Below are 12,031 nucleotides of genomic sequence, written 5' to 3' on the forward strand. Positions count from 1 at the left end.
GTCGGAGTAGGCTACACATGATCGGAGTATGTCCGATCGGAGCATTGTGTCGGAAAATTTTACCGGCAAGTTGGAAAAGTTGGTCCGTCGGATATTACGACAGAAACAGTCCGATGCAGACCACACACAGTCGGAATATCCGACAAAACGGTCCGATAGGAAACATACCGACGGAATCTCCGATCGTGAGTACAAGGGCTTAGGGGTGTAGTTTAAAAAAACAGAGCTATTTGTCATGTGAAACTGCATGTACATTGAGGGGAAAAAAAGTATTTGATCCCCTGCTGATTTTGTACGTTTGCCCACTGACATAGAATCGATCAGTCTATCATTTTAATGATAGGATTATTTTAACAGTGAGAGACAGAACAACAAAAAAATTCCAGAAAAACGCATTTCAAAAAAGTTATACCTTGATTTGCATTTTAATAAGTGAAATAAGTATTTGACCCCTTCACAAAACATGACTTAGTATTTGGTGGCAAAACCCTTGCTGGCAATCACAGAGATCAGACGTTTCCTGTAGTTGGCCACCAGGTTTGCACACATCTCAGGAGGAATTTTGTCCCACTCCTCTTTGCAGATGCTTTCCAAGTCTTTAAGGGTTCGAGGCTGACGTTTGGTTACTCGAACCTTCAGCTTTCTCCACATACTTTCTATGGAATTAAGGTCTGGAAACTGGCCAGGCCACTTCAGGACCTTAATATACTTCTTCTTTAGCCACTCTTTTGTTGCCTTGGCCGTGTGTTTTGGGTCATTGTAATGCTGGAATTCCTATCCACGACCCATTTCCAATGCCCTGGCTGAGGGAAGGAGGTTCTCACTTAAAGCAGTAGTAAATCCGCACATTTTATTTTATTTTTTTAAACCTGCAAAGCAAAAGGCATAATGAGCTAGTATGCACCGCATACTAGCTCATTATGAAATACTTACCTTAGAACGAGGCACTGACATCTGGCCCAAACCACGATCCACGCCGAGGGAGCATGCTCCCTCGGCGTTTCTTCCGGGTATCGCGGCTCCGGCGATGTGAGTGGCCGGAACCGCAATATCGTCACTCCCGCGCATGCGCGCTGGAAATTTTATTCCGGTCGGCCGGCCACTGCCGGATTTTCAGGCCGAGAATCCCCTTGTGCGCATGCGCCGCTGCAGTCAGCGCCGCATACCGAGGGGAATATCTCCTAAACCGTACAGGTTTAGGAGATATTTTTTTTACCTACAGGTAAGCCTTATTATAGGCTTTCCTGTAGGTAAAAGTAAAAAAATTTAGTATACAACCACTTTAAGATTTGACAGTACTTGGCCCTGTCCATCGCCCCTTTGATGCGGTGAAGTTGTCCTGTCCCCTTAGCAGAAAAACACCCCCAAAGCATAATGTTTCCACCACTATGTTTGACGGTGGGGATGGTGTTCTTGGGGTCAAAGGCAGCATTCCTCCTCCTCCAAACACAGCAAGTTGAGTTGATGAAAAAGAGTTTGATTTTGATCTCATCTGACCACAATACTTTCACCCAGTTCTCTGAATCATTCAGGTTCATTAAACTTCAGATGGGCCTGTACATGTGCTTTCTTGAGTAGGGGGACCTTGCAGGCGCTGCAGGATTTCATTCCTTCATGGCGTAGTGTTTTAACCAATTGTTTTCTTGGTGACTATGGCCCCAGCTGCCTTGAGATCATTGACAAGATTCTCCCGTGTAGTTCTGGGCTGATTCCTCACCGCTCTCATGATCATTAAAACTCCATGAGGTGAGATCTGGTATGGAGCCCCAGACCGAGGGAGATTGACAGTTATTTTGTGTTAATTCCATTTGCGAATAGTCGCACCAACTGTTGTCACCCTCTAATCAAGCTGCTTGGGGATGGTCTTGTAGCCCATTCCAGCCCTGTGCAGGCCTACAATCTTGTCTCTGACATCCTTGGACAGCTCTTTGGTCTTGGCCTTGGTGGAGAGATTGGAATTTGACAGATTGCTTCTATGGACAGGTGTCTTTTATACAGGTAACAAACTGAGATTAGAAGCACGCTTAGAAGGCAGAAATCTTGCCGATTGATAGGGGGATCAAATACTTATTTTACTCATTAAAATGAAAATCAATTTATAACTTTTTTGAATTTTTTTTCTGAAAGTTGTTTTTCTGTCTCTCGCTGTTAAAGATAAACCTACCATTAAATTCTAGATTGATCATTTCTTTGTCAGTGGGCAAACGTACAAAATCAGCAGGGGATCACATACTTTTTTCCCCTCGCTGTACGTTTGTTATGTACACATGGGGCAAAATCGATTGTTAGGCTATTTTTTCTCCAAGTAGAATGTTATCAATTCATTAAAATTAGAATGGTTAAGGAAAATACTGCATTATGGCCACTAGATGGTGCTGTTGATCATAGTAACAACAAAAAAAAGTATTTATTTCCTGGGACTGATTGACTTACCCACTAAACGCGTCCTTGTATTTCCATTATTTAATTTATCTCCTTATTCTTCTCCTTGCCTATACAATTTTTTCGCTTTCTGTGCGGTCTCCCGCTTTTCTCTATATCTCGTGCTATGACTAAGCACTACATTGAAGTGTGAAACGCGTTAGCTCCTGTCTGTTCCTGCTGTGGCTTGTTTTTTTAGTTCACATACATTTTTGAATAAAAGGCAAAAAACATTTTTTGAGTGCGGCTGTACAGATCTTCCTGTTTTTGATATCTCTCGTGCAAGCTAGAGTGACCAATCAGTAAAGACCTCTAGATTACCTTGTATCTCAACATAGTTTTCTGAAGGGGAACTACATCCATATAGCAAAGTTTGCTTGGTCTACAGCCCACACCCAATGCCCCCGAACTTAGCAATACTAGGATTCCTTGGATACTTGAACCATTCATTTTGATTTACAGTCCTGAGTGAGCTATGCACTGCAGTGTTATCTTTATTTTGTACTATGTATAGACATTGTGATCTTCCGTCTTAAAAGGTTTAGGAGATATTTGCAGGAATAGCGGCACCAATGTCTATGGCGCATGCACCGTAGACATCGGGCGCAGGCGCATTGAGCGTGCTGTTTTTAATGGCGATCACGCCATTAGTGGCGCCACCAGTGCGCATGCATGGGAGTGATGTCACAGCGCCGGAGCCGTGATACCCGGAAATCACTTCGGGATAGATGGCGACATTGGGGGAGGCATACGAGGGCCTATGCCGGGGCTTTGATCTCATGTAAGTAATTCATGAGTTAGTATACTATGCATACTAGCTCATTATGCCTTTGCCTTGCAGGGTGTATTTTTTTTTTAAGAGGCTTTACTTTCACTTTAAACACCTTGAACTTACGCTGTTTACTAGACATTGTCATCGGCTTAAGTCGCTGTTGTAATTCGTGCATGCATAGTACTCCCTGCGTGCACAGAGTGTTCCGTGAATGCAGAGAGCGCTGTGCCGCTATGGTGACTCCCATGTCCCTGCCTTCCACTGCCATTCCAGCCTAGGCCAGAATGACATGTGCCTGGTCCTGTAGTCTCCTGGGATACTTGCAGGACATCTCCCAGGAAGCTGCAGGATTGGCACCCAAGTGGTCTGGGCAGTCTAGAGGGCAGGCTGGGGTCGGGTCCATCGCATAATCAGAGCTGGCTGCCTACACCCGGAAGCAGCAGCTGAAGAGGAACAAGATGGCAGATTGGGACCCACTATGTGGCACCCGCACAGCAGATTACAACGGGATAACGCTGGATTCACTGTGCAGGTGAGTATGTGCTTCAAAGAGAACCCAACAATACAGGTAAGTGGGGGAAAAAAAATGGGGGTGGGGTGGGGGAAGTTTAGGACTGCTTTAAGTTCAATGAGTACTCATCAGAACACTGACTCATCCCTTATCAGACATTTAAGTCTGAAATTTTAGTCAGACTAAGGAAGTCACAAAGCAAGCAGCTTCTGCTTACTATCTCTAGCTAATCCATAGTGCTCTGGTAATCCTTTGTTATAAAAATAATGGGTTTGTGTTAAACAAAGATTTTAAAAGCACCTATAAACCCACAGTTTCAAAATATATACACGGACCCAAAACCACTGTGGTTTCTTTTTCTGTTTCAATGTTTTTATTAACATTTTCACATTAGGTATAAAACAATAACAAAGATATTCAAATAATATATCTCATTTGCACAATCCAGAGTGCTCGTTTGCCGATGAAAAGACAAGGTGTACATTATTATTCATAAGAAGGAAGGCAGAAGGCATAAGGCCCCTAGTCCCACATCAACTGGAGAAGTAGCTCTCGAAATCTCCACTCTCAGGCATCTCTGAGGTATGTAGTTGCGAGCTCCTGAGAGTGCGCCCAAGTTCTGCTAAGGCAGTAACAATATCCAACAAAGACTTCAAGAGCTCTCTCAACTCGCAACACCTTAGTAGTCACAATAGTTAACGTGGAGTCGTGGGGCCCAAGAGTTGCTCCGCTACTATAAAAGGAAGAGTGTTCCCCACCACAGGGGGCCTGTCCTCTGCTACTAGTAGTGCATGGTTAATACCTGTCAAGCACATCATTTAGCAAAGAGGAAAGGGGAAAAGAAAGGAGAGCAAAGGGGGGGGAACCCCAGGATCTGGTCCACGCCGCCCAAAGGTCCATCAGACTGGAGCCACTCAGGTGTCTCCAGTCTTATAGCTGATCCACGGATCCCAACCTTTATTTTGTCATTCAAGACTTATTCGGAGCCTTTCATTGACCATGAGCCAGGAAAGCTTACGCTTAAAGTGGTTGTAAACCCTTACAAACTACTTTGATCTACAGGTAAGCCTAGATTAAGGCTTACCTGTAGGTCCAAGAAATATTTACCCAAAGACAGCCACCGCTGTCTACGGCACTGGGTAAGCCGCAGATCGCGGCGATATGCCACGAGTGTCGGCTCCCGTGCACATGCGCGGGAGTGACGTCATCGCTGCTCCAGCGAATCACAGCGCCGGAGCAGCGAGACCCACGGAGGGCCACCAAGAAGATGGACGCTCGGAACTACAGGGGACAGCGGTGACATCGCTCGCTCCTGTGTCAGGTAAGTGACACATAATGGGCTACAATGCGATGCATAGTAGTCCATTATGCTTTGCCTTTGCAGGGAATCAAAGAGGAAGTAAACCCATCAGGGTTTACTTCCTCTTTAAGTTGGTCAAATGGGATGACAGCTGACCTCCAATTTCAGGCTATGGTGATTCCGGCAGATATAAATATGAAAGTGAGGAGTCTCCTCTGGTTTTTCGAGTCTTCATCAACTTTAAAACCCAACAGGGCATGTTTGGGAGATTTAATTAGGTAGATTTGGGTAAGGGTAAAAATAAAGTTGTAAACCCTTATCCAAAATCGTCACACCTTGGGGCATTGCTACCATATGTGTTATGCTGTTCCATCCTGACCACCATTGTTGTTTTTTTTTTTATGCATTCTTTCCTGCCTGGTATTGGGGATGGGCACATTAGACACATTAGAGGCTGTGTCTATGCACATTGTGCGGCATGGCCATTGTTTTTGCTATCAGAATGTCTGAGCGGTAATGTGCTGGAGTACTGTATACGCAGACAGGAAATGTCTGTTAAGAGGCTGCAGAAGATCAGTGATGCTGATATGCAACAATGTAAAATATATTATATATATATATATATATATATATATATATATATATATATATATGTGTGTGTGTGTGTGTGTGTCCCTATCACATTACCACCAGGGATGATCACAAGACTGGTAGAGTCTTATAGAATGGATTTACTGTCCCAGCAACAAATACGTGTTTTCTAAATTTTCCAGGAAGCACAAGTCCTTCCTCATGTAAGTGATCTGCCTTGACATTTAAAACGTCTGCACTTCCTATAGGAAGGAAACACGACTTCCTGTACGACGTGGATTCTTTCTGAAAATTCTCTCCTAAAAATGTCCACAAAAAAAAAAAATATTCCACCATTGGTTTGAAGCCGTTATTTGTTTTACATAAATATATGTTAAAAAGCAAAGAATCTAAAATAATAAATGGTATTGCATGCATTACGCTGCATACATCAAGCCTTGTTATTAATTCTGAGCCCTGACCCACAGGGAATATTACAAGTGAAGTTGATATTACTACATATTCATTGTCTCATTTTTTTTATGCCCCCAAGGCCAGTTGTCTTGTGTTTCTCCTAACTGAACCTTCTTAATATATAGAAGAGATGATGTGCACAGGCTTACAGTGCCTTGAAAAAGTATTCATACTCCTTGAAAAGTGTGGCGTGCATTTGTATTCAGCCCCCTTTACTCTGATACCCCTAACTAGAATCTAGTGGAACCAATTGCCTTCAGAAGTCACCTAATTAGTAATTAGAGTCCACCTGTGTGTAATTTAATCTCAGTATAAATACAGCTGTTCTGTGAAGCCCTCAGAGGTTTGTTAGAGAACCTTAGTGAACAAACAGCATTATGAAGGCCAAGGAACACACCAGACAGGTCAGGGATAAAGTTGTGGAGGATTTTAAAGCAGGGTTAGGTTATAAAGAAATATGGAAGAAGGTGCTCTGGTCAGATGAGACCAAAATTTAACTTTTTGGCCTAAAAGCAAAACGCTATGTGTGGAGGAAAACTAACACTGAACATCACCCTGAACACACCCTCTCCACCGTGAAACATGGTGGTGGCAACATCATGTTGTGGGAAGCTTTTCTTCAGCAGGGACAGGGAAGCTGGTCAGAGTTGATGGGAAGATGGATGGAGCCAAATACAGGGCAATCTTAGAAGAAAACCTGTTAGAGTCTACAAAAGACTTGAGACTGGGGTGGAGGTTCACCTTCCAGCAGCACAACGACCCAAAACATACAGCCAGAGCTACAATGGAATGGTTTAGATCAAAGCATATTTATGTGTTAGAATAGCCCAGTCAAAGTCCATAAGACATAAGACTCAATAAGACTCGAAAATTGCTGTTCACAGACGCTCTCCATCCATTATGACAGAGCTTGAGCTATTTGCAAAGAAGAATGGGCAAAAATGTCTCTCTCTAGGTGTGGTCAAAGCTGGTAGAGACATCCCCAAAAAGACTTGCAGCTGTAATTTCAGTGAAAGGTGGTTCTACAAAGTATTGACTTAGGGGGGCTAAATACAAATGCACCCCACACTTTTCACATGCAGTGGTACCTTGGATTATGAGCATAATCCATTCCAGGAGAATGCTTGTAATCCAAAGCACTCGCATATCAAAGGGAGTTTCCCCATAGAAGTCAATGGAACCGAAGATAATTTGTTCTGCATTAACTTCTATTGCATGGAATACTGCATGTGGCCAGAGGTGGGGGGCGCCAGAGAGCCTCAGAAATACTCAGAGACAGCTCGGTTGAACTCAGAAACCCTCCAAAAGGCTCGGAAACACTTGGGAACTATGTATTTCTAAGTATTTCCGAGTGATTCTGAACGGCTCTGAACCGTTCCGAGTGTCCCCGGTGCCCCCACACCTCTGGCCAAATGCGGTACTGCACACCCCATTAGCTTGAATTCTGCTCGTTTTGCAAGACAACACTCGTAAACCGAGTCAGGATATTTAAAAAAAAATAAAAGTTGCTTGTCTTTCAAAATGCTCATTAACCGCGTTACTCATTGACCAAGATTCCAGTGTATTTATTTGTAAAAAATATTGAAAACCATTTATCATTTTCCTTCCATTTCACAATTATGTGCCACTTTGTGTTGGTCTATCACATAAAATCCCAATAAAATACAATTACATATTTGGCTGTTACATGACAAAATGTGGAAAGATTCAAGGGGTATGAATACTTTTTCAAGGCACTGTATAATGCCTCTAACAGGCTCATTTCTGAGAGCCCCGCACCCCACTAATAGTCAATACAGGAAACAGGAAGATCAATGATTATCTGGAAAGAGAGATGCAACCTCTGACTCCTCTTATGCTGGTACTTTCTGGGTCCTTATCAGAATGATTTGTCATCATACAAGAGGTAGAGGCTATTTTTATTCCTCCATATCCTGTTCATGAGGTTTGACCGATGCATAAGCAGCTCGGCGGACAGAGAGGTAAGAAACTTTAATGCATGAAAAGACATCTCTTTTGCATTAAAAATCTTTTACATTTTTTTTAAATTTCACTTAAGGTATATCCAATCCCAAGAACAAAAACGTAATATATTGCAGCTTACTAGTCCTTAGATAGGACGGTCACATTTGTTTTCTTCTTTCATATTAAGTACCTTATCTGGCAGTGCAGAAAAATTCCTGTTGATCAGCCTGGACTATAACAACCAATGATGCCATGTGGCCCAGCCACCAGCCTCTTAGCTACCAGTAGACACGTGTGATTAGTTCCACTATGAATAGAAATTCGGATGAATATTTTGTTATTCAGAGATTCGGATGTATCCGAATTTCCAAATCACAATAGTAACGAATTCCAACAAATCCAAAATAAATGATAACGCAACAATATAAGGAAATAACAAATTATCCTAATTCAAAAATGAATATGAATTTGAAAATGTATTTGAATTTAAAATGGAAACATATTCAAATAAATACAGTAAGGTAGAAAAGTGAAATGAGATGAGGATTCCTACTTAGGCTGCTTTATAGACTAGAGTAGAATAGATAAGAATAGAAAGAAATAGAATAGAATAGAATTTAATAGAACAGAAAATAAAAGAATAGAATAGAATTTAAAAGAATAGAATAAAATAGAATACAATAGAATAAAATAGAATTAAATAGAACCGAATAGAACAGATTAGAACGGAATAGAATAGAATAAAATAGAAAATAACCATCTTCCAAAATTCAAATTGATTGGAAAAAAATGAATATGCTAACCAAATCCAATATACAAAACTAATCAGAATATACAAAACTAATTCTGAAAAGGAAACATTCTAACATGAAAAGAATATGACAAAACTAAATTATTAACTTAATGAATGAATGCGCAACTAAACAGATTTGTTCTTTGTGCACATCTTTAATAACCTGTTTAGAACGGCTGCCCTGTATAGACAGGGCAACACAGCTGAGCTGCAGTGAGGATGGAGAGTCTGGGTTGGACTTTTCTAGTCTCAGTGCTGCCCCCTATTGAGTGCCACCTGAGGCAGTTACCTCTTTGGCATGCCCATGTTCATTATTTTATGTTTTTTCACAAAATTAACAAAACAGAAAGTGGGGAAAAAAAGTAAAATAAATCATTTACACCCCTTTCACACCAGGCCGTTTTCCATGCGCTATAGCGTTAGAAATAGCGCCTGCAATCCGCCCTAAAGAAGCTGCACCATTGTATGTAGTGTGAAAGCCCCGAGGGCTTTCACACTACAGCGGTGCGCTGGCAGGACGTCAGAAAAAAGTCCCGCCAGAAGCTTCTTTGGAGCGGTGAAGGAGCGGTGTGTTTACCACTCCTCCACCGCTGCTCCCCATTGAAATCAATGGGGCAGCGCTGTATTACCGCCGGCAAAACGCCGCTATTGCGGCGTATTGCTGGTGGTTTTAACCCTTTCGCGGCTGCTAGCGGGGGGGTAAAAGTGCCCCGCTAGCGGCCGAAAAATAGCGGCGTTTTACCGCCGACGCAATGGGCGGTGTTGTGTGAAAGGGGTCTAAAGTATCATTACACAAATAATGATCCAATATACAAAAAATAAAAAAAACAGAAATACAAACAGCACAAAAATAAACCAAATAACCATAAATATATTCCCCTTTATATAAAAAAACAAAACAAAAAAAAAAAAACACACCCTGAAAAAGAAAGTAGATTTTCATTTTTCCAAGCCAATTTCATAACAGCAGTTCAGTGAATGAAATTAAAGTGGTTGTAAACCATTGTGATATCTGAACTAAGCACATATATCTGTAGTGATTACCTGTCTCTCTCCAAAGCTCTAGGTGTCGTTTCTCTCGGGTGCTCTGTTATCAGCATGAGTAACTTCTGAGAAGTTTTCTCCACGCATGAGATAAATTAGAGATGGGGTGGAGAGCTCAGCACACAGCTTGTCTATTCAGAACACAGCTCTGCATGTTCCTTCGCTCCTGTGCAGTGTGTGAAGGGGGATGGGTCTCTTTCCTCCAATTCCTTTCACACAGTTTACAAGAGCTCTAACTGCCTCTCCCCGCCCACTCCTCTGTGCTACTGACAGATGCAGAAGCAATTTATCACAATTCTGCACTTTTGAAGGGATGTAGAAAAGAGAAGACAGCAGATATACAAGTATAACCTACGTAGGAGGATTTGATTCATCTCTGTGTATCACCTGAGGCTATTCACTTCACTGGGTATATCAGAGGGTTTACATCCACTTTAAAGATGGACTCCGGGAAACTACATAAAGCTACCATTGTAGTGCCCCCCCCCCCCCCCACGTTGCCAGGGTTAAATGCTTGCTTTTGCCTACAGTACCATTACAAAGGGCGTTTATTACCCTATCCCTTGCTCCCCCAGCAGCCCGAGATTTCCTATTTTTTCCAATTCTACAAGCTTGCCCTCTGTGTCCTCACTTACAATGCAGGACTGCTGCTCCTCCATTGTACGTGATGACTTCACAGCTGCAACTGCCAGGAACAGCACCGTAGATGGATGGATGGAAAAGCCTGGTATGGATCAGGGAACGAAGTATGTAAGAAGTCATTTTCACTGGTACTATTGGCAAAAATTGAGCATTTAACTTTTGAAGCGCTGAGGAAGACCCACTGCAAAGTTTATTTAGTTCAGCTTTATATGTTTCCTCACAAAATCAATTTAGTTGGAATCACGCTGCTCACTCTCTTGATGCCCATCAATGGCAACTTACTTGCAGCTACGTGTGATGTTGCAGTCAAAGCCATCGTATAAGCAATACTCGTTATTGCACTGTTTGTCACAATTTCCATTTCGGAACTTTCTCTGGCATTCTGCTTCTGGGCATTGCTTCCAGGGCCCTTGCGGAGGAAAAGAAGTGGACCCCACAGACTGCTGACACTGGGGGCCGGTGTAATCACGATGGCAAACACAGCGAGGAAGCCCTTCCATCCCTTGTATACACTTTCCACCGTTATGACAGGTGTAGGTTTTGCAAGACAGTATGACCTCACTACACGTGGGACCCGAATAATCCTAAAATATGAAAGAGCGTTACTAAATAACAATCCCTCCAACAAAAAAAAATCAACAGTTTTAAGGGCCATTTTGAAACTGGGAAACTATTCTGTACAGGAAGTACTTGGTGTCATTCATGACCAAGAGCCTATAGAGCAGCTAGGGTTTTGTAGAGTCCTAGGGTTCCTCCGGAGGTTACTTGAGCTGTTTAACCTCCTATCTGATGGTGCCTGCATACTTCAGGGGCCAACGCCACAGCTGCCTAACACCAATAATATTTTGAGCTGTCTGGGGGGGGGGGGGGGGTGGCATTCTGACCAGTACTTTAATTTAATTCTTGGTGGCCACCAAAGTAAGGGGTATTTTTCTCACTGACCCCGATTAATAAAATTTAGAAGGCATTTCCCAAGACTTGAAAATTATCTCAAGGGTTCAAAAAAGGGATAAAAAAGGTTCAGGAAAGCTGCTGTAAAGATACTTTATGAGCAAAACATGAACTCCAGTTTTCTGAGGCAGCAGTCATTTTTCTAGAGCAGTGGTGGTCTACTTACTTTTCATAAAGGGCCTCAAATATGACCCCTGAGATCACCAAAGGGTTGCACATAAATTCAATAAATGACATGCTACAGGAAGCTGTCAGAGATTGCAGACGTGCTGCAAGAAATGATTAAAGACTATGAGCATGCTAGAAGAGATGGTCAGATACGAAAAACATGCTACAGTAGATGGTCAAAGACTATGGGCATGCTATAAGAGATGGTCAGAGACTGTAGACATGCTACAAGAAATGGTCAGAGACTGTAGACATGCTACAAGAGATGGTCAGAGACTGTAGACATGCTACAAGAGATGGTCAGAGACTGCAGACATGCTACAAGAGATGGTCAGAGACTGCAGACATGCTACAAGAGATGGTCAGAGACTGCAGACATGCTACAAGAGATGGTCAGAGACTGTAGACATGCTACAAGAA

General features: G+C 42.4%; 1 protein-coding gene across 1 annotated transcript in view; it reads right to left on the reverse strand.

Moving 5' to 3' along the window:
- The window catches only part of NOTCH4 (notch receptor 4), a 127,680-nt gene that overhangs the window by 21,643 nt on the left and 94,006 nt on the right, over positions 1-12,031 (reverse strand). The window contains exon 23 of the mRNA XM_077483835.1: positions 10,775-11,076. Coding sequence (XP_077339961.1) covers positions 10,775-11,076 — 302 coding nt within the window. The remainder of the gene's footprint in view (positions 1-10,774; positions 11,077-12,031) is intronic.

The sequence above is a fragment of the Lithobates pipiens genome, unplaced genomic scaffold (genome assembly GCF_037356315.1).
Source record: "Lithobates pipiens isolate NorthernLeopardFrog02 unplaced genomic scaffold, aLitPip1_a1.2 Scaffold_1, whole genome shotgun sequence".
NCBI lineage: Eukaryota > Metazoa > Chordata > Amphibia > Anura > Ranidae > Lithobates > Lithobates pipiens.